Consider the following 24,393-nt stretch of genomic DNA (forward strand, 5'->3'; position numbering starts at 1 on the left):
TACGGGTCATCAGAGGAGAAAGCCCCACTCAGTGATGATCTGCCCCCCTAGCATAGAACTTTGGTCTTGTTTTTGAATCTGCCACTATGCAGACACACAAGCATTTGTAACTCCGCCCACTTTTAAAAAGAGCATAATCTCATTAGAATTTAAAGTGACAGTCACCAAAATGCCAAAATACGAATCAAAGCCTAAAATGGTCAGTTTCAAACAGTTATAAAACATTATTTGTGAGATATTTTGAGCTGAAACCTCACATACACACTCTAGAGACATCAGAGACGTATTTTACACCTTGTAAACAGGGACATAATAGGTCCCCTTTAAAAACTCATTGTGATGGCTCTTTTAAAGGCATTGCTTCAAAAAAGTTTGCAGTGAAATGCTTTATGTACAGATTTAACCATTATTATCAATCAAAATAAAACCCGATCTACATGTCCTCCATGTAAATTCCAATAATAAGCCAGATCCAATACTCTACCCGAAGGCTAAAAATGGAAATTTTTTGGTGGTCTTTTGCTGCAGATGTCATTGAGCAGACGTTCTCCTGTCTTTTAAAACACAAGCCTCTTAACAACCTCCCTCGAGAGAAGGGAGATGGACATCCACGCGTTCAGGTCAAAGAAAGGAAATGTTTAGCAGTGATAAAAACAGCACCATAATAAAAAGACCTAAAACTCCAGCTGCTTGGTCTGAAATGAGGAGGAGGAGCTTATTAAACCCTTATTCTCTTGACTCGTCAGCTGTTAAGTGTCTCAATTTATTTATGAGTCTCTTCGGAAATAATTAGATGATCCCCCCTTAGTGAAAACTGCATTCATAAAATATACGTTTTGGGATAGGAAATATGCCAAATGATAACCACGAGATGCACTTTACATTATAAAAAAATGAAAAACTAATATTTTAATGTGCTGGGGGAGGTTCATCGGTCATCCATTGCAAATACTACAAGGATAGCGCAATATTTCAATTTAGCTACATTGGGGAAGATGTTTATCTGTGCCTAATTATCATACATTAGCATATATTAGCACACATTAAAATTTCCTAAAGTGAATTAGATTGGGGCATATACTGGGGACTAGTTCCGTCAGACCTCCTCTTTGTTCAATGGTGCGTGTTGTTAAATGCGCAAATCTAAATGCAAATCAATTAATAGTATCATTTCTAACAGCAGAAACAATAATGAGAGTGTGCACAGAAGTTGATGAACGCACTTGCAATTATGATACAAACGAAGCGCATCAATAACCAATTGGACAAGGAAAAATCTGCACATCTTAAATGTTATTGATTTAGGAAACAAGCCATTTTGCAGACTATGATGACCTACAGTATGAGGACCACAACACACAATGGCTTTCATTTTAGTAGTAGTTATTATGCGTGATGTTATTAGGAATTGGTATTTTGTATTGATTTCAGGCACGTGTAGGAAAATCTCCTCTGGCAGTTCCACACCAGCTGCACTGCTGATAAGCATTACCAATCAGCCATATGTGCTGTGACGGAGGTTGGAGAAAGAAAGCAGTAGATTATGTGTGTGTGTGCCAGCGTGTGTGAGGAGAGAAAGACAGCGAGAGACTGAATGAGAAGAAAGAAAAAGGGGAGGGAGAGAGAGACTACTGAAGCTCCCTTTAACCCTTTATAGGGCACTCATTGAAATACTCATTGGAAAAGCCCTGGAGTGTTACTCGGGGTTATTACAAGAATTCTGAACTTTTATGAGTTTCATATTGGAATCGGTGTCAATGAAGTTACCATATATGATTCTTCGCCCAATAAAGGACTAAGAAAACTCTTTGTCAATATTTAGTGTTACATGATTGTTCTAATATGCTGATATGGTGTTCACAAAGCATTTCTTAATATTAAAATCAATGTCAAAAACAGTTGTACTGTTTAATACTTGGGGAATTCCTTTTTCCTCAATATTTTTTACTTTTAAATAACTTTTGATCCATTTATTGTGTTTTTTTAGCTGAAAAACAAACTGAAATGTGATGTCTTTTACATGTGTTTGTGTTTTCTTTTTGATACCTTTTTTATTCTTTATTGTACATGGATATGCTGAAATGCTACCTTATGAGTTCACAATATAATGGGCATGGGGCGATAACCGATTGCAAGGTTTACCGTGGTTTGGAAATGTCATGGTTTTTAAATCGCTAACATTATCTGCTATACACTCTCACAAATAAAGGTATGCAAGCGGTCACTGGGTGGTACCTTTTTAAAAGGTACACATTTTTACTTAAAGGGTGCACATTGGTACCTCAAATGTATATATTGGTACCAACATTTTTTTAAGAGGAACACTTTTGTACTTTTTAGTTACTAGTATGTACCCTTGAAGTATTAATATGGACCGTTTAGGAACAAATGTGTACCTTTTGAAAAGGTAGCACCCCAGTAACAGCTCGCGTACCTTTATTTCCTAAATAATGTGTTTCAATGTGTTTTTTATGTGTTGTAAAGAAATCTGTGGGTTTTGAAACTAATGAACACAGCAGAAGTCAATGAGTTATTTTAATTATTTTGCCTGACATGTTTACCGCTCCAAAATATTTTAAATTGTTCTAAAATAAAATACAGTGTGTTCAATTTGTTGTTTTTTTATACTCAGACATTTAAAAAGAACTTACTTTAGAGCAGTGATCACAATATCAGGATACCGTGATATTTTTATTCAAGGTCATCATACCTCCAGAAATTTATACCGGCCCATGGCTACAATACAATAAAGTATACAACAACAAAACCTTTTTAATCTACAGTAAAATGGCAAATTTTATCATCGTATGAAAATTAGCAATTATTTCACCTTTAATGGTACCTAAAAAACTGCACATTAGTAGTAAAAATAAAAGTTCAAATACTGAACTTTCAGTCATTGCATGGTACAAAGCAAGTCAGGCTCATTGGAAATATGTGCCTCGGCCCACATTTTTCTAAAATGTAAAATACATTGCTCCAGGTACATTTGGTTGCACGTTTCAGATGACAAATCCACTAGAATGAGCTGTCTTCATTTTTGTGAATGATAATAATAATAATAATAATAATAATAATAATAATAATAATAATGATAATAATAATAATAATAATAATAATAATAATAATAATAATGCAAATCTAAAATACGTTACTTAGGGTAAGTTTTGTTGTACGTTTCAGATACACATCCTTTAGATGTCATACAGATCACCAAGCGAACCACTGAACTAAACTCTTCCCTAAATCCAACAAATAGTGTTGTCAAAAGCAGATGTAAGTGAGAAGTATACTGTGATTCGAATTTTACATTGATTTGAGCTCTTTAATGAAATCTGCCTTCACAAGACTTAAACCCGAGCATTCTACATCAAGTACAACACTGTATAAACTGCAAACTAACCACACCAGAAGTGTTTAAAAGTGTGTAAATGTATTCAAATAAAAATTATAGACACTGTTAAGTTGTTTTGTGCTATTTATTTAGTCCCATGCACAGAACTGCACAAAATAATCCTTTATTTATTGATAATATATCCCTGTAAATATCATTAGTGTGAAAAGGAACAAAAGATGTTGGTGTCATACTGCCCCTTAGTGTTCGTTTTACCTCTAAACACCAGTAAAAACGTATGTGTAACAATGGGCTAAAGAACGTATGTCCATTGAGCCTGTTTTCCTAAATACTTTATATATAATAAAATACTCCATGTGATAATTCAATGTTTTACCCAGGACACTATAACAGTTACCGTCATGCAATCTAGAGAGCAAATGACAAGAAGGTTGAACATGAAATGAAGAGAAATCGAGAAGAACATGAGGCAAAGAATGAATAATAATCCTGTTACTTCATTACTAGCAAACCACTGCAGCAACAATGCATTATGGATATGAAACAGAATGGCTCATATGCTTCAATGTAATCGTACATTTTTCTTAACAAAAGTAGGTTTGTAGGGAGGCAGAATAAACCTCTTTATCATCAGGTTCGACTTTCATTAACTGTCTGATTTGAGAACTTTAACATTCAGTCATCAAGTTACAACGAGTGTCTACAGACTGTTTAATGACACGATTAATTATTAAGTGATTGCTTGTCTTTACTTGCACTAATTGCATTATTAAATGAGGACTACTGTACAGACTCACTCGAAAATAGTGAATAATTCATTTACTCTCCTAAAGCAGCTTTAGATTAAACCAGCTCTCGTATTTCTCAATATCAGATACAAATCTGCCATTACATGGACAAAAAAACAACAACAAATAGACACAAACTTCTGCAAAGTGATCAGTTCCAATAGGTCTTGCTAACAAACCTTTTTATGGCCATGTTGAATTAAAATAGATTTATAAACATATTACATTCAAGAAAATTCTTCTTTATTGTTTCAAACATGCTAAAAGAAATCAGAAAAGAAACATACTTTATTGTCCACAAGTGAAAATTTATCTTTGGCTTGAGTACACAACCACATCAGCATTCACCTCACACATATCACAGAAAACAGGCAACACATATACTTTGAATAACATCACGTAAATCACAATTAAAACTCAATTAACCCTATTCACACTTAAAACCCACAAGGCACATTTGATTTTTCTTTGCTTGAGGTTGCCTAAAATGTGTGTTTGATGGCAAAAGCTGATATTTTATATTTAAGGGAAGGGAACAGTCTTCAATACTGAGATGTCCTTTCTGTTTAATCTTCATTAAATAGATTTCATTTAGTTGTCTTTGTGGTTTACCTACAATTGCACTGGCAATTTTTACAACTGGACACAGCTTTTGCTTGCGAATACTAAACATGTGAATAATAAAATGTTGGTAAAGTAATGTTGCACCTTTATTCACTGGAATACGCATGTAAAAACAGCACATTTGTATTTATTAAAATGATTTAGTAAACAAAAATAGTGTTCATACTAAATTGTATTTAAACTTTTCAGACTGCTCTCTAACAAACGGATAAAAATATGAATCAACTGTTTAATTAGAATTGAATTAAAGAACAATTTCAATTATATTTGTAACATTTCTTAATATATATAAAAAACTTATTGTAGTATCTTAAAGCATATTCATTTTTGGAACAGAATCTGGCATATTTTGAGATGTATTAAACAATATAATTGTTAATGCTATAAATATTCTAGTGAAACAACATCAGACTTAGCAGTAAATAAATTAATCATTTTCCTTTGGATTAGTCTCTATTTCAGAGGTCGCCACAGCGGAATGAACCGCCAACTATTCCAGCATATGTTTTACGCAGCGGATGCCCTTCCAGCCACAACCCAGTACTGGGAAACACCCATACACACTCATACACCACGGCCAATTTAGTTAATTCAGTTCAGTTAGAGCATGTCTTTGGACTGTGGAACAAACAGGAGCACCGAGAGGAAACCCACACCAATAAGGGGAGAACATGCAAACTTCACACAGAAATGCCAACTGGCCCAGTCAGGACTCAAACCAGCAACCTTCTTGCTGTGAGGCGACAGTGCTAACCACTGAGCCACTATGCCACCCATAAATGAATCGTACAACAAAAACAACAAAAAGATTTTGTTGCTTGCTCAAATTCTCAGTTAAAATGTGCTGAAGAAACAATTCTTGAGACTTTTTTGGAACAACTTAATTACTTTTAATCCCCTTAAATTTGTTAGTTTAACTATAATTTGTGTTGGGACGACATGAATTGTGTGAAAGCCTACATTTTTACAGTGTATCAGTAAAAGAGACACTTCATTGCATCATACATTCATGCCTTAGTCCTCAAGTTTCAACCACAAGCACAATAAAACCGGCAATTCTCACAAAATACTTGCACACATTTTGCTATCAATTGTTTCTGACTGCTACATTACACTAGCCCTATAACACCCGTAAGTTACATCAATAAAACCACTTTAAAAGTACAACAAAAACAGAACAAAACATGTGACTGTACTGAGATGCAGACAATCTAAAAACAAAATCAAATAAACTAAATAAATAAGCATTTATAATTTATATATAGCATTTAAAATTCCCACGTTTGTTAAAGCAAGTTAGCTTGTAATCTCAAGCCCCCAATTGACTCCAGCAGCGTTAGCAAGCACTGACCTAATTAACCAGTGTTAATCTGATTAGCCCAGTAACCTCTCCTCTACTGACCAGCATACACACACACTCAACGCACCAGGCTTGTTGACAGCTTACATCGGCATTTTCACACTGACATTGATTCCCTCCGCAGATGATTTTATATAAAGCGACTTACAAATGAGGCAAGCAAGTCAAATCACCAGAAGAGCAACAACACGCTGTGCAGTGAGTGCTAAGTCTCTGTTAGCATAGCATAGCATACAAACAAAAAAGAGAGCAAATACAGAGGAGACTATTGGATCAATGTAGAATCAAATAAATGCTAATGCTGGTAAGTGTTGACATGTTTACAAGAGAATAACAGCAGTGTGAGTGTTTACATGTGTACTGTTAAAGGGACAGTTCACCCAAAAATACAACTTTCCTCTTTGTTTGCTCACACTCAAGATTTTTTTCTTCTGTGGGACCCAAATTAAGATATTCTGAAGAATGTTGGGTGAAAAAGAGCAGCTATTAGCAGACATCTAGTAGCAACGAAATAAATATGGTCACACTTTACAATAAGGTTTCACTAGTTAATGCTAGTTAACATATTTGCTAACATGAACTAATAATGAACAGTACATGTACAGCATTTGTTAGTCATAGTTCAACATTTTCTAATGCATTATTAAAAATCCAAATTCATGCTAGTTAATATTAGTTAATGAGCTGCGAGTTAATATGAACTAACAATTAACGGACATTAACAAATATGAATAAATAGACAAAAAATGATTACTGCTGCTTGTTCAAACTACCTGTTTAAAATGAGCTGGAAAACTCAATTCTTGTAATTCCTTTGGCCAATTTATTTGTTTTATGTTCAGTCCACTTAAATTTGTAAACCATAAGGTTAACTTAAAGGTGCAGTAGGTGATTGTCTTCAACATTTTTGTTGTGCTTGTTGAAAGTCTCTTCACATTCCAATAGTAATGAATAAAGTAAATGATCGAAATGTATTTATATGTATTTTAATATTCTGGGTAAGGCATAAGACTAAAAAATGTCCATCCAATTAAAAATTAGCAGGTCGACAATTCCTATAATTCTGATAAGTAGCTCAAACTATCTGTCAACAAATGTAGATTTGTACAACTGCGCACCTCTGTTCATGCAGATTCACCGCATGCACGCTTTGGTCATGTGGACATGAGTGACAGCAGTAAAAACAAATGCTGAATCAAAACCTTTTTAAATCCTGAATTAAATATTGGAGTTACTTTTGCACGCTGGAGGAAGGACGATATCATGGATGAAGGATTTCACTTAGACAGTTAATGTTCTGTTTTAAAACTATTTTAGTCACGCAAAGCTGATGTAGATTTAGTTGTGGCTACGAATGGGTTATATGCACAGCAGTGTTGTTTAGCCACTGAAATCTTCTGCTGAAAGATTAATGTGAGTATTTGAATTTCATAAGGGCCTTTTACAGCATCGATAATGTCGATTTTTATTTAGTTTAACAACAAAACATAAGTAAATGGTGCTATTCCGCCTAGCCTGCTTTACTGAGCTGAAGGTGCTTTTATCTTCACATCACATCGGTGCATGAATAAAACATTACATATTATGACAAGTTTTGTTGCTAACTACACAACTGAAAACATGCTAGACATAATACAGTTTTTCATTCAGAATTGTAGTAATAAAGTATTATAAAGTGTTCTAAATGGCGAATGACATGATCTAGTGGGTCTCTGTCATCTTTAATGAGCGCATTCATGCTATAAGGAGGCATGGCAGCAGGGGAGGGATTGTGTTTTAAACATATTATGCTAACCGGTTCGCATTTAGGCAGATCACTTACTGCACCTTTATGCATCTTGTGTTGGGACAACATAAAGGATTTGTGCTGGACCAACTTCCTGGTTAGGGGATTTGTAGTTCCCAGCATGCTTTGCGTGGGATTGAATTAAGAGAGGGAAATGTTGACAATAAACTGTGTTCTCATGTCTTTAAAGTTAATAAAAAGACTTGTTAGAGTTTAATCTTCACTTTAGTTCGGAGATTTAATAGATTTTCATGTAATGCTTTGAGATTTGAGATTAGCACAGCACTAATGCTTTGGGTGTTGGCAGCTTAATTAGCAAAAATGCAGTTTGTTGCTTTGCACAGTGAGCAATAACTGTCCTAAAATGAGTTCTGAGATCAGTCTCAATCAATCAACTTCAAAACGAAGAGACTTTGAAACATGCGACACATGATAGACATGCATAATATTATCAGACCTTTGAGTTTAAGTGAAATAAAAATACAAATGCATTTAAACTTTTATTTGATAAAATCACGTTGGACCAACTCAATTGCATTTAATTGTTTAAATAGCTTTTTTATTAGTTGGTGCTTAACAAATTTATTGGATGGAAATCCTGCCCTCATTTAAATTGAGTTCATCCAATGAGTTATTTTTTTGAGAGTACATGAACTACTGTTCCACACAATTACTTCATGCTGTCCCAACCCAAATCGATTAAGTTAACCTAATTGTTTTAACAACTGTAAATGGATTGAACATAAAATAATTAGGTTGTGCCAAAAGAAATGCAAAAATTGTGTTGTTTCAGCTCATTTCAAGTTTAGTTTGAACAAGCAGCAAACATCCTTGTAAAGTGTTACCAATTATACAACGGATGTTTTTATGAATTTTTAATGCTGATAATAAGCTATATGAAGATTCCCACTGACCTGCTCCAATACTCTTATTCAGTTTTTTAAAGATTTATTAAATATGATAACTGACATCAATTAAATAGCTACTGTAGATAGGCAAATTCTTATGTTTTGACATAACTACCATGAAACAAAGTGATTTATTAATAATGTCTAGATTAATGTCTTAGTGACTGAATAGCATTGCAAACTGGGACAGCGGGTTGCTTCAATGAACTGATTTTTGTGAGTTATTGGCATGTATAAACATCTCAAAAACATTCTCATTGATGATCACACAAAAGCAGCTGATGACAAGAACACAAAGCGATTACAGCTGTTTTAGCTGCTCATGAAACAGCGCTTGCTGTGTTTACTGTATGGATGACTGCAACGTGCGGTGCTTTGGTGCGCTAGACGCCTCTGTGTTGGATTAAATATTTAGAGTTTCTATGAAAAGATTCGAGGGCCTTGTTTAGATGTCCTCCGAAACGGAAGAACAGTGAAATTCGGACTAATCCACACACTGAGCCCAAGGCACCTGACTGTCAGATCCTATTCTTCATACATCAAGCATGGAAACAACAACAACACACAGAGAGATTTTCACACACACACATATTTCCTCTTTGATATGGAGATGGAAATAAAAGGGTTCCTTCCTTTATACTGTTTTGTTATGCAGTTACTTGAAAATTAAATTAAATAATTTTTATTTTTTTTTAATTCTCACTCATTTGGGAGATTTTTTTAAAACAATTATTTGAGTTTAAGATCATGTTGTTTTTGTATTTTTTTCATCAAATAAGACAAAATCTAATGTCATTTTGATTTACAATTTCATGTATCTTGTTTTAAGAATGTTTAGATGTTTATAGTGGAAACTTTGGAACTAAAGTGCTGGAAAAAACAAAACATAATTGCAAATTGATCTTATAGCAATATCATAGCAGTTAATATCAAGCCATTTTGTGTCAATACTTGTTTTTCTCAGCATTAACGACTTAAACTCACAAAAAAAAAAAACAAAAAAAAAAAACTGAACAGTGAGGTATAAACTTCCTGCAATTCTACATTATTTCTTGTAATTCTAAAATGATATCTTGCATTTTTTCTTCAGAATTTTTGATGCACAAAGTCGAAATGTACATTACAAATGTACAATTCAGAGAAGAGCAATCTGAAGTGTGGGAATATAAATGTAATATTGTGAAGAAAAAAAAATCTTTTCATGTTGGGAATGAGTTTTAATAAATTCACATTTTTAAGTTTTATTTTTAATTTTTTTATTTTTTAATATCAAATTAACAATGTATTTCGATTAAAGAAGGTTTAGATATCTGTATTGAAAAACAAAACAAAAATACTGAGGATAAAAATATTATTGCAGTTTGGAAATATCTTAAAGGGAAGGTGCTGTAGAAAAGATTAGATATACAGTTCCGGTTATACTGAAACATTTGACACTATTTGGCAACTCTACCTCTCACATTTTAAAAATGAAAAAAAAAAAAAAAAAAAAGATAATTTTTTTTTTTTTTAATAAAAATAAAGACTATAGCTGACCTATTTTCCCTGCCGCTGGCTTAGTTATGAATGAATATAATAAGAAAAAATGCATGTTTATGTTTTTCTTTATTTCTTCCTTTTTTATTATAATTTTTTTTTACTGCTGTAACTTTTGGATATTTGTATTTATATATTTTTCTGTAATGTCGTACGGCCTAATATGTGTTACTTTTATCTATAATGCTTATATATATATATATATATATATATATATATATATATATATATATATATATATATATATATATATATATATATATATTCATTTGTACATCAGGATGTCTTGGAGCTGAATAAGGTCAGTGTATGTACATATGTTTTTTTAGGTACATACAGTATGCTTGTTTTTGTCCCTTTATAAGGAGTATTTGACATGCTGTTACACAAGAAAAATATCATATGTACACTACCAGTCAAACGTTTGAAGTTTTTCATGTTTTTTAAAAAAATATATTCTTTTTATCAAGGTCGCATTTATTAAATGTAAAAAAGTTATTAAATATTTATTAAAATTTTAAATAACTGCTTTGTATTTGTATGCGGTTTCAAATGAAATTGTTACTCCAGTCATTTTTGCTTTTATTACTATAGCCATTAATAATAATAATAATAATAATAATAATAATAATAATAATAACTATTATTATTATTATCATTACTATTATAATGATAATAATAATTAATATTAGAGTGATTTCTGAAGGATCATGTGACTGAGGACTGGAGTAATGAAGCTAAAAATTCATCTTTAAAATCACTGGAATAAACGATTAAATTAAATGATAAACTACTTTTGAACAGTTATTTTATAGTGCAATATCATTTTACAATTTGACAATTTGTACTGTATTTTTGATGAAATAAATGCAGCCTTGGTGAGCAGGATAAGCTTATTTTAAAGCATTTAAAACTCATACTGACAGATCTGTGCCGAAGGCTAGTGGTTAAGTGTGCTGACATATAGCACCATGATGCTCACGGTGACCTGAGTTTGATTCCTGGCTCGAGGTCCTTTGCTGACCCTTTCCCTCTCTCTGCTCCCAACTATTTCCTGTACACTATTAAAACCCCCTAAAAAATAATTATTAAACAAAATGCTACTGACCCCAAACTTTTGAAAGAGTGTGAGTCTGACAATAAAGATTAGTATTGTATTGTATTGTAAATAATAAACAAACTTTCCAACAATGAACTGTCCCTTTAAATCAAACACATTCATGTTCTCGATTGATGTTCACAACACACACATTTAACTGTATGCACATCCCATCTCTCTCTCTTTCACACACAAACACATGGAGGACTCACCGCGATCCGCAGCAGTGTCCCCTTCACTGATGCCCATCTGTCTTGCCGGCGGTCAATGACCAGGATGAAGCCGATCCCCGTCGAGCTGAGACTAAAAAAAAAAAAAACACACACCATCATCACCACCACACACACTTATAAAAAACACAATAAAAACAAGCAAACACTGACATACCGATGATAAACATTGCACACAAATGAATTCACACTTGTAAACATGTACAAAATGTAAATATGATCAAGTGTCATGATCAAATTTTAACCCATCAACCGTGCTTGTCCATATTTAACCCGAAATTGTCTTAAAACAACCCATGTTTTGTCTTTAGACTGTACATTTGCATGCTGCAACCCATCATGAACGCAAAATGCATGCAAAAGCAAACTGACACACATACATTGAAATGCATTAGACCCGAACACAACCGTGGCAATGTAGCGCAGAGATGCTGAGCTGGGTTGCCATGTCCATCACCATGGAGAACGGCAGCAACTCCCCGCACCAGCAGGTTCAAGCAGCTTTTTTCTTTTCAATGACCCAAAAAAATCCAATTATACACTCCAGGAATGATCTTGATGTGCAAAATCCACCCCTGATGCTTAAACTCCAAGTGTCCTTCAGCAGATTTCACAGATGCTTTTTCCCTCCGTTTCTTTCTTCCCTCCAGTGCACCTTTGCTTTCAGCCGCTCTGTTTATGGTTCCATTTGAATGAGTGCCACTGTAGGAGAGCTGGGAGAGCAAAAACACTCTCCCTCCCCCTTTTACAGCAGCCAATGAAACAGCATCAGGTGCTCCCTCACAACCAATCAGATTCAGAAGAGCGCTGACTGACTGATGCTGGAACTGCTAATGTGGAGTGTGGGCGGGGTTTGGTGCTGATTGATAATGAGAGCCCCGCCCACTGGAAACTGGCACTGCAGATACTCATGTATCAAATCTGCCGCCATTACGTTGACATACAGATTGTGTGTTTGTGTGTGTGTGTGTGTGTTTTCTGGCTCGCATTAGTGATCCCACCAAATTTTCACACTCAAGCTCACCTCCCTTTTTCCCCCTCAGGCTGATTTTTTTTTTTCTGGAGTGTTTGTTCTGTGCTTCTTTCATTTGGGAGGGGTAAATGGAGGAAAGGAGAGCAATTCAGGGGGCTTATCAGCTGAGAAAAAGCCCCTGGTGTAGATCTGCACTGACACATACTGACTAACGACCTTGAATGTCCATCAGTAATGATGAATGGCCATCAGAAATCTGACTGTGATCATTATTGTAATTATGGGATTGCATTCAAAGGGGGCTTTACAGTCATCCGGGGGGGGCTTCATTGCACATGATTTATGGTCATATTGGTGTTTAGTCTATTAATGTTTTTAATTATAGTTTTGTGGTGTTATTGTGTTAAAAGTTGACGTTTTTGGCCTTTTTTCCACATAGCTGAATGATTTGAGCAAACATTTGGGATGATGGTATTTTTAATGTAGCAAATGAGCATTTTCAGTCTCCATACAAATTTTGTTTATACATTTAAAACCTGCAATATATTTGGATTTGACTGTAAATTTAAACAATAACGCAATTAAATGTAATTAAATTTTATAGATGTTTTATTGGTGTATTTTTAATAATGTAATACAATTTAGAGGTCATAAAAAATAATAAAAAAAAAATACAAAATAAATTTAAATACTGTACAATTCAGGTGTATGATTTGCTTACTAGAACAATGAGATCTTAAATTAAATTCAGTTAATAATCAAAATTAAGTTACATTTTTAAATTTTTTAAAATGATATTTTACATATTTGTTTAAATCAGAAACCACAACGTAACTCACAGCCATGTCTTGCTAACAGATGAATTTGATGAAAACTAGATGAATTCAAATCAAATGAAACAAAACAAAAATGAAAATAGCTAAAAACAAAAACAAAAATAATTTTGAGTTAATTTAAAACAAATTATCAAGTTGAAAATAACAAAATAGAATTAAAAATGAATCAATGAGGTTATACTTGCAACACAATTATTGAATTATCAAAAGAAAAGAAAAGAAAAGAAAATATTACAGATTTTTTAAAGTCAGAAACAACAGAGAAATTCAAAGCCTTGTTAAAAAAAACAATGAGATCTTAAAATTAATTCATTAAATTAATTTAAATTAAATTAATCGAAATTAAATTAAATTTAATATAATTTAACTAAATTAAATGAAATTAAATTAAATGAAATTAATTTAAATGTAATTAAATTTAATTTAACTAAATTACATTAAATTTATTTCAATTAATCTAAATTAAATTAAACTTAATTTAATTTAAATTAAATTAATCGAAATTAAATTAAATAAAAAATTTATCCAAATTAAATTAAAAATAAAATAAAATAAAATAAAATAAAATAAAATAAAATAAAATAAAATAAAATAAAATAAAATAAAATAAAATAAAATAAAATAAAATAATAAAGATTTTTAAAATCAGAAACCACAGAAAAATTCACAGCCTTGCTAAGAGATGAATTTGGGATCTTAAAAAATAAAATAAGTTTATAATTTATTTATCTTTAAATCTTTAAGATAAATCATAAAATAAATTCAATTTTAAAGTAAATTAAAGAATTTAAATAAAGAAAATGAAAAAAATAAAACTACAAAAACAAAACAAAATGAAACAGAACAAAAAAAGAGCAAAAACCAACAATTACAACAAAATAGAACAAATGAAAAACAACAAAAACAAACTGAAATGAAACAAAACAAAACACAAAGAGGAAAAAATAAGGACAACACAATAGAACAGAAACAAAACAAAACGAAAAAAACTACAAAACAAAACGTAATGAAACCAAACAGAACAAATAAAGAGGAAAAACAATAATGACAACAAAACAAAACTAAAACAAAACAAAAAGAAACAACAACAACAAATTTTATATGAATATTTTATAATATTATAATATTTATAATGATTTTTTTTTGCATTTTAAAATTCAACCCATATTCTTATATATCCTTTGTATTAAAATATAACTGGGGCGTTGTCTTGAGGGCTTTCTTGACATTCACCTATTTATTCATTGAGCTGCTGTATATTTGCTGCTGAACTCCTTTCATTTACCAAATCAGAAGTAAATTAAAACCCCATCAAGCATTTTCAGCATGAAAAAAAAATCCATCTAATTACTCAATCACCCCCCTCTCTCTCTCCGTTTCTCCTGGGAATAATGGGCAAAAAAGAAGAGTGATGGAAAGCAAAGGGCCAGAATCCCTCTTTCATTAGAATATTAACTAGGGTTGTTGAATTAAAGAGGATTTCATAGGATCAGCCAACAGACCAATGCACCAGTGGACATTCACAGTGATTAATATAAAAAAATGAATGATATACATACAAATTATCATCCGCAAAGTCAACAATAATGTATTTCCCTGAGAATATCATGCATTCAGATGATGCACAAACTAAGAATGCAAATGTAAAACAAGGGGCATTAGGATCACCTTGTTAACCATGTACATAATTACACCTTTTAATTTAATATGCATGATGAATATTAATGAGGCAGCAGTCAAACACATACACACACAAGCAGGCAGTCATGTCACATGTTCACTGAGAAGCAAGCAGCAGGATGGGTGGCAATATGAAAGTATTAGAGCGCCCTCTACTGTGCGATTCAACAACTAAAATAAATATACATTATATTTCTCATCCATAAGGCAACAGAGACGGTTTATAATGGATTCAAAGATACTAGCATTAGCTGGGTAATAATAATAATAATAATAATAATAATAATAATAATAATAATAATAATAATAATAATACTGTGATTTTTTTGGAAAAACATTTCAAATATTCTTTATTTTAAATTTATTCTTAGTTTTAATTATTATCAATAATTAAATTATTTTCATGTTATTATTATAATTTTAGTTAAGGTTTTAGTAATTTTATCATGTCGCTTTATATTTTTGTGTTTGTCTTTATAGTTTAAAAAGATGTATTTAATTAAAAAATAATAATTTCTAGTTGAAAATAAGAAAGAAAAAAAAAATCCTGGCAACTAGCTAAAGGAACGTTTAAGATTTTTCCTCACAAATTAAATTAAATTAAATTAAATTAAATTAAATTAAATTAAATTAAATTAAATTAAATTAAATTAAATTAAATTAAATTAAATTAAATTAAATTAAATTAAACACTGAGGTTATATTTAAATTTTTTTAATTAATTATTAAATTAAATTAATTATTGTTCAATATTACTAATTTGTTTAATATGAAACCACAGAAAAAATGTCCAATTTTCAAGTTGAAAATAAGGAAAAAGTATATAAACAAATAATTTAATTCAATAATTAATTTAAAATTTCTTTTAAATATGACCTCAATGTGTAATTTAATTTCTGGGTTTTTGCGTTTGGTTAACAAAATAACAAGGGCTGTTCTGATTTGATTGTGATGCACAATTTTGATTGCCTTAAAATCTTAATTTGATTCAATACTTCGATTTAATACAAATAATATTTCAAAAAATGATCAGGGAACCTCACAAATGGTGAATTAATGTAATCTATAATTAAGACTCCCTCCTCTCCCATTTATCTCAGGTAACCGTTACAATTAACTATATAATGATATATATATATATATATCACAATAGAATGTAAACAAAACAAAATAAAATAAAAAACAACAAAAACAAAACGAAATGAAATGAAAAAAGAGAAAAAAACTACGGCAACAAAATAGAACAAAAAAACTAACTAAAATAATAAAACAAAAACAAAATGAAAAAAAACAACAAAAGAGAGAAAAAAACAACGACAACACACGAAAACAAAACAAAATACTACAAAAACAACAAAATAACACAACAAAAAATAAAAAAATTAAATGACAACAAAATAGTACAAAAACAAAATAAAATAAAATAAAACAACAAAACGAATTGAAATGAAACAACAAAACAGAACAAAAAGGAGAGGAAAAAAAACGACAACACAAAAAAACAAAACAAAAGATCAAAAAACAAAACAAGTGAAAAACAACTAAATGAAACAAAACAGAACAAAAAAAAAAAACATATTAACCATAATTAATTCTCATTTAACCGTAACTTTAACCGTATCAATTATCTATATTTAAATTAACTTATTTATTTTTCACTTTTATATAACCCTGAATCCACGTCTACATTTAGAAAAAGCAACACTTTAAAAACGATGACTTTCATACTGTAGGTCTGAACAAAACCAACTTAAACTAAACCTCCTCCATCTGTTGAATGAATGTGGAAACCCTGCTTTTATCCTTGCTAGTAAGAAGTGTTCCTTCCAGCTCCTGTGTGTCTCACCTGGGAATGCTGGTCAGGTACGTCAGCACATTGTGAAACTCCTGCTCCTCCAGCTCACCGAACGCCGGGTACTCTGGGAAAATAATGATGGGGCTGCCATTCTGTCCTCGGCCACCTGGTAATGCAGATTTGGAAAAGCGCAGCTGTTAGCAATTCTGTTTAAAGCGTCCATGTGGTGCTTGGTAATGTTTTCCTTTTTGTCACAGTGCAAAATTTATGCATGCATCATGTAGAAAAATCTGCAAAGCTCATACATTAAATCGCATTTGTAGAATCTTAAAGAAACACTCCACTTTTTATGGGGGAGAAATAGGCTTATTTTAAAACTCTGCTAAAGTTGTTAAAGAGTTGAGTTTTACCTTGATTCTATTTAGCCGATCTCAGTGTCTACCCGAAGCACTTTTAGCTTAGCTTAGCATAAATCATTGAATCGGATTAGACCATTAGCATCTCAAAAAAAAAAAAAAATCAGATAAGAGTTTTAATACTTTTTCTATTTAAAGTTTGACTCTTCTGTAGTTACATTGTGTAGTAAGACTGACAGAAAGTGAATAGCTGCTATTTTTTAAGCCAATATGGCTGGGAACTATGTAACATTCACCCTTACTTAGGCAATTTACATAAAAAAATAACAATGCGTAATCCAGCTAATTGTATAACAAACAGAAACAGACTGAAACAAACAGATAAAGGGACACCCACAAATATATTAGATTACCATGATCCCACACAGTAAATACCAACATACATACAAAACATTTACAAATGAAACCAGATCACTATGTACAACAGTCCAGGTGTGTATGTGTGTGTCCGCGCATGTCTGTATGTGTACATGGACGGCCTCACTGGCATAAAGTCCGTCACTGGAAGCGCGTTATTGCTGTCCTGGGGCTCTTTCCCAATAGCAATCAAACAGTCGATAACTCCCCTCAGGGAAAGCCCAACAAATAACCCGCAGTCGAAAACAGCAATGTACAGACGATCGCGATCTCCTCACCTCTTTCACCCTCTTTTTTCTCATGAAGCAAAATGTCCTCCATAAATGCTCTCGTAGCCTATCATCTTTGGGAGCACTGATCAGGTGAGGAATGAAGTATGGGGGATTCCCCAATAGGTAATGTCACTCGTGACAGGTAAACAGGGAACACTTTAAATAAATAGCTTTTTAAAAACAAGAGTTAAATCTCCTTTTATTTTATACTATGTGTTTTAAAAACACTCCTGGGGCAGCACAACAACTATACCCTCATTCTGCATAATAATCAAGGCACTTTGTTGCTGTACCATTGCTGCAGCAGGCACAATGATATTACACAGCACTTACCTAGCTGGGGACCATGTCTTAGGACATGAAGAAGAAATCTAGCAATGAGGAAACAGCTTTATTTCCATCCAACGATGTGGATTAGATTAATGGACAAAACTACAAAATCACATAACACATTTGTGAATAAATCACTGTTTTCAACGGGAACAAAATCATCACTTCCTGATAAACTGGCGCCAATTATAAAACATAAAAAATAACAAAAAAAAGCTCTAGGAGATAGGCCACTGTGGGCCTTTTTGCATATATAATAAATAATATTATTAATAACTTCTGCCTCAGAAGATGAAGATGAAGCACAAGGAGATTAAAATAAATAAAGGTTTTTTTACAAGGTGGTCAGGTTCACTGGTTGGTCCATTAATGCCACCCCATGGCACCCATTAAAACAAAAAGTTTTTTATGCGTATGCTGGAATTAACTGAAATGTGATTACAATGTGTTTCCAGTTGGATCCAATAGCATAATGGTTAAGTGCGCCGAAATATATAGCACAGTGGTGCTTACGGTGGCCCGAGTTCGATTCCCGTCTTGAGGTCCTTTGCTGACCCTTCCCCTCTCTCTGCTCCCAATACTTTCCTGTCTGTAACCTCCATTGTCCTTTCCAATTAAAGGTGAAACACCCCTAAAAATAAATATATTTAAAAAACTGTGTTTCTATCGTAGTTTATGCTCATTTTCATTTGTTTATTCTACTCAGTTACATGTGTGCATCCATTTTTTATGTGCATTTTTAAAACTCTTAAGCATCTTAGTATTTCCAATAAGCATTTTCTTATGCGATATTCAAAAATGTGCATAAACATAGATGGACGGAAACAAAGCAATTATCTACTATCTATAACCAGTAAAGTAGAATCAGCGTTACAACACATGACAAGATCTAAAGCACCTAAAGCGATGGAAATTAACAGAAACATTGGCTACTGATGTTGTTGGTTTTGTTAAACCACAGTACTGACTGACTTTCACTTTCAAACCGCTAGTTATTTTATTTTCAAGATCTGAGGTGAACTGTATGCTGCTGCTTTTAGTAGTATAGCAATAAATGTCAGGTAAAAGCATATTTAAAGTCATTTTGGTAGCGTTTAACACAAAATAAAGCACATAATCAGTACCTGCGATGATCTTTGTCATGGTAGTTTATGCTATTGTTCTGTCATGAAGTCGCAGACATAGAAAGCATTTCTAAAATAGAAATATTGTGCATCGCTGCCGCAGATGGTTAGGACAAAAACAAATATTTACAGGGAAAAATTTAACCTCCTGAATTAATTTTACTGCCAGAAAAATCCGGAAATATAATAATCCAGAAACTCTCATTTTAAAAGTCTTCTACCCACAAGGGGGCACTTCCACATTTTCCCATATAAACCTCATATAGAGAAATACAGAGACTACAACTACGTACATTCGCAGATAACTAATAATCCCAGCTATAGAACCGCATGGATGTGAGGGAATCAAGGACACAATTCAACACCATGAGGACAAATCTGCTCTTCTCCAGTCACTGAACTTTGTCTTGCAAATAGAGATGATACTGTTCAAAAACACGGAGAGATAAGCATCATACACACCATTACTGTGTGTATGTGTGTGTGTGAGAGAAAGGGAAAGAGGACACGTTTGGTGCATTGTGTGCAGGGACAGAGGTCATGTGACTGTGAGTGAGTGTATTTGGCTGCTCCACTCTGTGATTAATAGAGCAGGATGGATCCACTGCGGAGCTTACAAATATTAACACCTCTGTGACCGTCACACACACACACACACACACACACACAAGGTGAAAAGGACACTGCTGTCTCGTTTGTAATCATCAGCAGAGCAAAAGTAAAGTGCTCCAGTCCATCTGGGGCAGGTGAGAGGGAGGATCAATCCACAACAACAAGGTGCGTTTCAAATCACATACTTATGCACTATTCTATACTATTCTATACTATTTATAAGTTGTGCATTTACACTGGAAAAAAAAAGAAAAAAAAAAAGAATAAGGTCACTTTAAATACCTGGACGATGCACTTATTCAACCGATAACATGTTATTTAATGTAATGTTGAACTCTTGATGCCCTCAAAGCTCGCAGATGTGTTTATGCAGTGGTAGGAGAGGAGTTATTAGCTGCTGAGGTTGGATTACTTCATTTCATTTGGATTGTGCATGCAAAATTCTTCTACTTAAGTCATTAATGTTGCCTCCTATGGTGAATGCAATTGTCCTCATGACAAGTACTATTTGGTAGCTTTGCCATTTATTTCACATCAGAATCCACCAACATTGACTGGGAAAGGCTTGTTATTTAATGACACTAAACTGTTGACAACACTAAATTCATACACTATGGGCTCTAATTTAACGATCTGGTGCAAAGTCTAAAGCGCATGGGGCAAAAGCATTTAGGGCGTGAACAAAACCACTTTTGCTATTTTAAGAATGGAAAAATATTCTTTGCACCCTGGTGCATGGTCTAACAGGGTTGTGCTTATTCTCTTAAGTTATGGGTATGTTTTGAGCATAACGTGCATTAAACCAATAATGCGTCACACCATAGTGCATTTGCTATTTACATGGTGGACTTTGTAAATGTAAAAACTGAATGCCTCACTAGCGAAAAAAATAGTTAAACCTTTTGCAACGCGATGATAAAGAACGAGCCTCCTTCATTCAGCCTTTTTACTTTGTCTTTACTCCTTTACTTTTGTGAAAAAGGAAACAGTGTTGTAAACATATTTAATTTAGTTTGTTAAGCGCAAAGATTTGTTTTAAAACTATTCCTAAATTCAGTTCTATTTACAGCAAATTAATAAATGAATATGAATGATATTTGTGTATTGCTGTACATCCTGTGCGCATCCTGTACGCAATAAAAAACGCACTCTGCGCTGGACTTTAGACCTGCTTTTAGATGGTCAATGTCGTGGTCTATTTTAGTATACAGAAATTTACAAAATAGGAATGGGCCAACAATGCGCCTTAACAAGCCTCCTTTTTAGACCAGAACACCCATGAGTCCACAAAGCGGCACACACGAATTTGCTATTTGAACGATGTGGCGCAAAACTTGAAATTTAGAGTTGCGCTGGTCTCAAAATAGCAACAAATCGCGCCAAACACGTCTTGTGCCTTATTGCGCCAGGTGTATGATAGGGCTCAATATGGTTGAGTGTATAAGTGAATATGATGTGTCATTTGGGATGCAACTAAAAGGAGATGTTAATCATCGACCATCACACACACACACACACACACACACACACACACACACTGTATGCTAATGATAATATTAGACATGAACCTCTGTGCCTGTCTAGTGGGGGAAAAAAAGTAGGCCCGAAAAAGAAGAAAGATGAAAAGGGGTGAAAAGGAAATGAAAACAGGAAACAAACAGATGGAGCTTCTGCAGTGCAGGTCTGTCATTAAATCTAGGTGGAGAACTGAGGCATGAGACCAAACGAATGTTTACTTTACCATAGGAACAAAAACACACACAGAAATAAAGTCAGCACACATGTTGCATGGACACACAGAAAAATAGAGTATAATAGGAGTACAATGGACACATTAAAAGGAGTATAAAAGGTGAGAAGAATATAAATGGAGAATAAAAGTGAAGAGTATAGATTAGAATTGAGTTTAAAAGAGATTAATTGAAGAATAGAGTATGGAGTTTCAAATAGTATCAAATGAGTACTATAAAAGAATAGAGAAAAACAGATGGAGTAAAAAAAGCGAGTAAAATGGATTATAATTATGTTGAACATAGTAGAATGGAATATATTACAATATAATAGAGTGTATAAGTCTGTAATAGAATTTACTTCTGGAAAATGGAGAATATCACAGTAGAATTAAGCATAATGGAGAAATAGTGTAAAACAGAGTATAAAAGTAATGATGGGTAAAATAGAGTCGACGGGTGTACAATGAGGTATATTAGCGATAAACAGTGGACAGGAATATAATTAAAAACAACAAACACATTAAAAAGAGTATAAGAGGTGATTATAAAACTCAAGACTAGAAGAATTGTGATTAAAAGAGAAGAATTGAAGAATAGATTATGGAGTAAGCAATGGTATCAATTGAGTCCTATAAAAGAATAGAGAAAAACAGATGGAGTAAAAAAGTGACAAAAATGGATTATAATTAAGAAGAACATGGTAGAATGGAATATATTACAGTATAACAGAGAGTAGAAGTAATAGTATATAATTTAGGAAAATGGAGTATATCACCGCAGAATTGAGCATAAAAGAGAGTATAACAGAGTATAAAAGTAAAGAACAGAATAAATGGGTAAAATAGAGTCGAAAGGTGTACAATGAGGTATACTAGTGATAAACAATAGAGAGGAATATAATCCCCCCCAAAAAATACAGACTGGAATGGAGCAGAAAATTGTAGAATAGATCAGAATTTAGCAGTGTAGTAAAATACAGGGTAGTTTCAACGTAGGAAAAATGGAGTAGATGAATAGAATTATCTGATCATAAACGAATCAGAGTATATCAAAGCAAACAAAATAAATTAGAGTCTATAAGAACTATGGCTGGGCCGGTAAACAATATTATATCACATCGCGCTAAAATCTATGTAAATTACAATAATAAGCTCTGGACTTTTTTTTTACTCAATATTGATCTAAGAGCCGATCCCAGAGCAGAAATGTGCAACAATGGCAATCTAAAAATGTGTTGATTTTAAAGATGTACCGAATTTTCGGCCACCAAAAATGTTATGCCATTTAATGGACCCTCTAATTTTTGTGGCTTCAGTCATTGTTGGGATATTTTTTTAGATCTAGAAGCATTAACATCCTATATCGAAATATAAATAGTTATCGTTTAATAAAAAAAATAATTATCGAGATTGCATTTTTGCCATATCGCCCAGGCCAAATAAGAACTGAATAGAGTTGAATAAACTATAAAAGGGTAGAAAAAGAGTATAAATGTGAACTACAAACATTTTAGGAAACAAACAACCCCGATCAACAATAAAACATGGATGGCAGCCCTTTCAAAATTGGAAATAGAAAGCAATTTATTAAGTCACAAGAAAGTTATTACAACTGTTTTGCAAACACGTTTTATACTATGTCAAATATATATTTTTTGTGCATGCTGTATAAGTGCACATATGTTTACATGTTTACCCATAGTGTTTACATGGTCATAATACAGCAAGTAATACAACAAGCATTTAGTTTTTGCAGCTGCTTTACAATGCCCTTGATGGGTGAACATTAGCCAGTGGGGGAGTGTCTTTTGTCTCTCCAGGGGTGAATTATTCATGACCATTGTCGCTCACCCAAAAATGACCCAAATTAGACTTTACAAAATATAAATCATTGTAATGTTTTTTTTTTTTAAATGAGAGAACAAAATAATTTTCACATAATTGTGAAGTAAATATTCTAGCCTACAAGACTGGTTACTCAAAAGTCTTATTCAAGCCCATTCAGTGTGTTTTTGGACCTTATTTCAGCTACTTTTTTTCTCCAAAACCTACTAACCACACATTTTTTTTCTAAAAAATGCAAGCATGTGCACAGTAGTGTAAACTACCAAATTACAAATACTCAAATGACTGTAATTGACTAGTTTTTCTCAGGGATTGTAGTTTTAAAAATGTGTACTTTTACTTAAGTACATTTTTAGTGCTGTATCGGTACTTTTACTCCACTATTTTCCTTCAACCTGCAGCCACTACACACAGAAGGTAAATCGCATCATACTGAACTACCTCAAGACATGGGCGATTTATAATTGCAGCAAACTGTTTGAAAGCATTAAAAGTGTCCAAGAAGACGTCCAACATCTTTACACGCATTGACCCAGAGACTTTTTACTCATACTTTGAGTAATATTCACAACAGATACTTTTACTGTACATGCACTACATTTTTAGGCAAGTAATGGTACTTTTACTTGAGTATGATTTTCCAGTACTCTTTCCACCACTGCGTGTACATACATTTTTCTCACATATTATTGTAGCACAGTTTGTGCTGAATACAAAAAAATACATGTTGGCTAT

General features: G+C 32.8%; 1 protein-coding gene across 4 annotated transcripts in view; it reads right to left on the minus strand.

The window, feature by feature from the left end:
- The window catches only part of mcf2la (mcf.2 cell line derived transforming sequence-like a), a 131,960-nt gene that overhangs the window by 58,613 nt on the left and 48,954 nt on the right, over positions 1-24,393 (minus strand). For all 4 annotated transcript variants that reach the window (XM_056456648.1, XM_056456646.1, XM_056456645.1 and 1 more), the window contains exons 3-4: positions 17,022-17,136; positions 11,669-11,759 (exon numbers count right to left, since the gene is read on the minus strand). In XM_056456648.1, the coding sequence (XP_056312623.1) occupies positions 11,669-11,759; positions 17,022-17,136 (206 nt within the window). The remainder of the gene's footprint in view (positions 1-11,668; positions 11,760-17,021; positions 17,137-24,393) is intronic.

This window comes from Danio aesculapii, chromosome 1 (genome assembly GCF_903798145.1).
Source record: "Danio aesculapii chromosome 1, fDanAes4.1, whole genome shotgun sequence".
Lineage (NCBI taxonomy): Eukaryota > Metazoa > Chordata > Actinopteri > Cypriniformes > Danionidae > Danio > Danio aesculapii.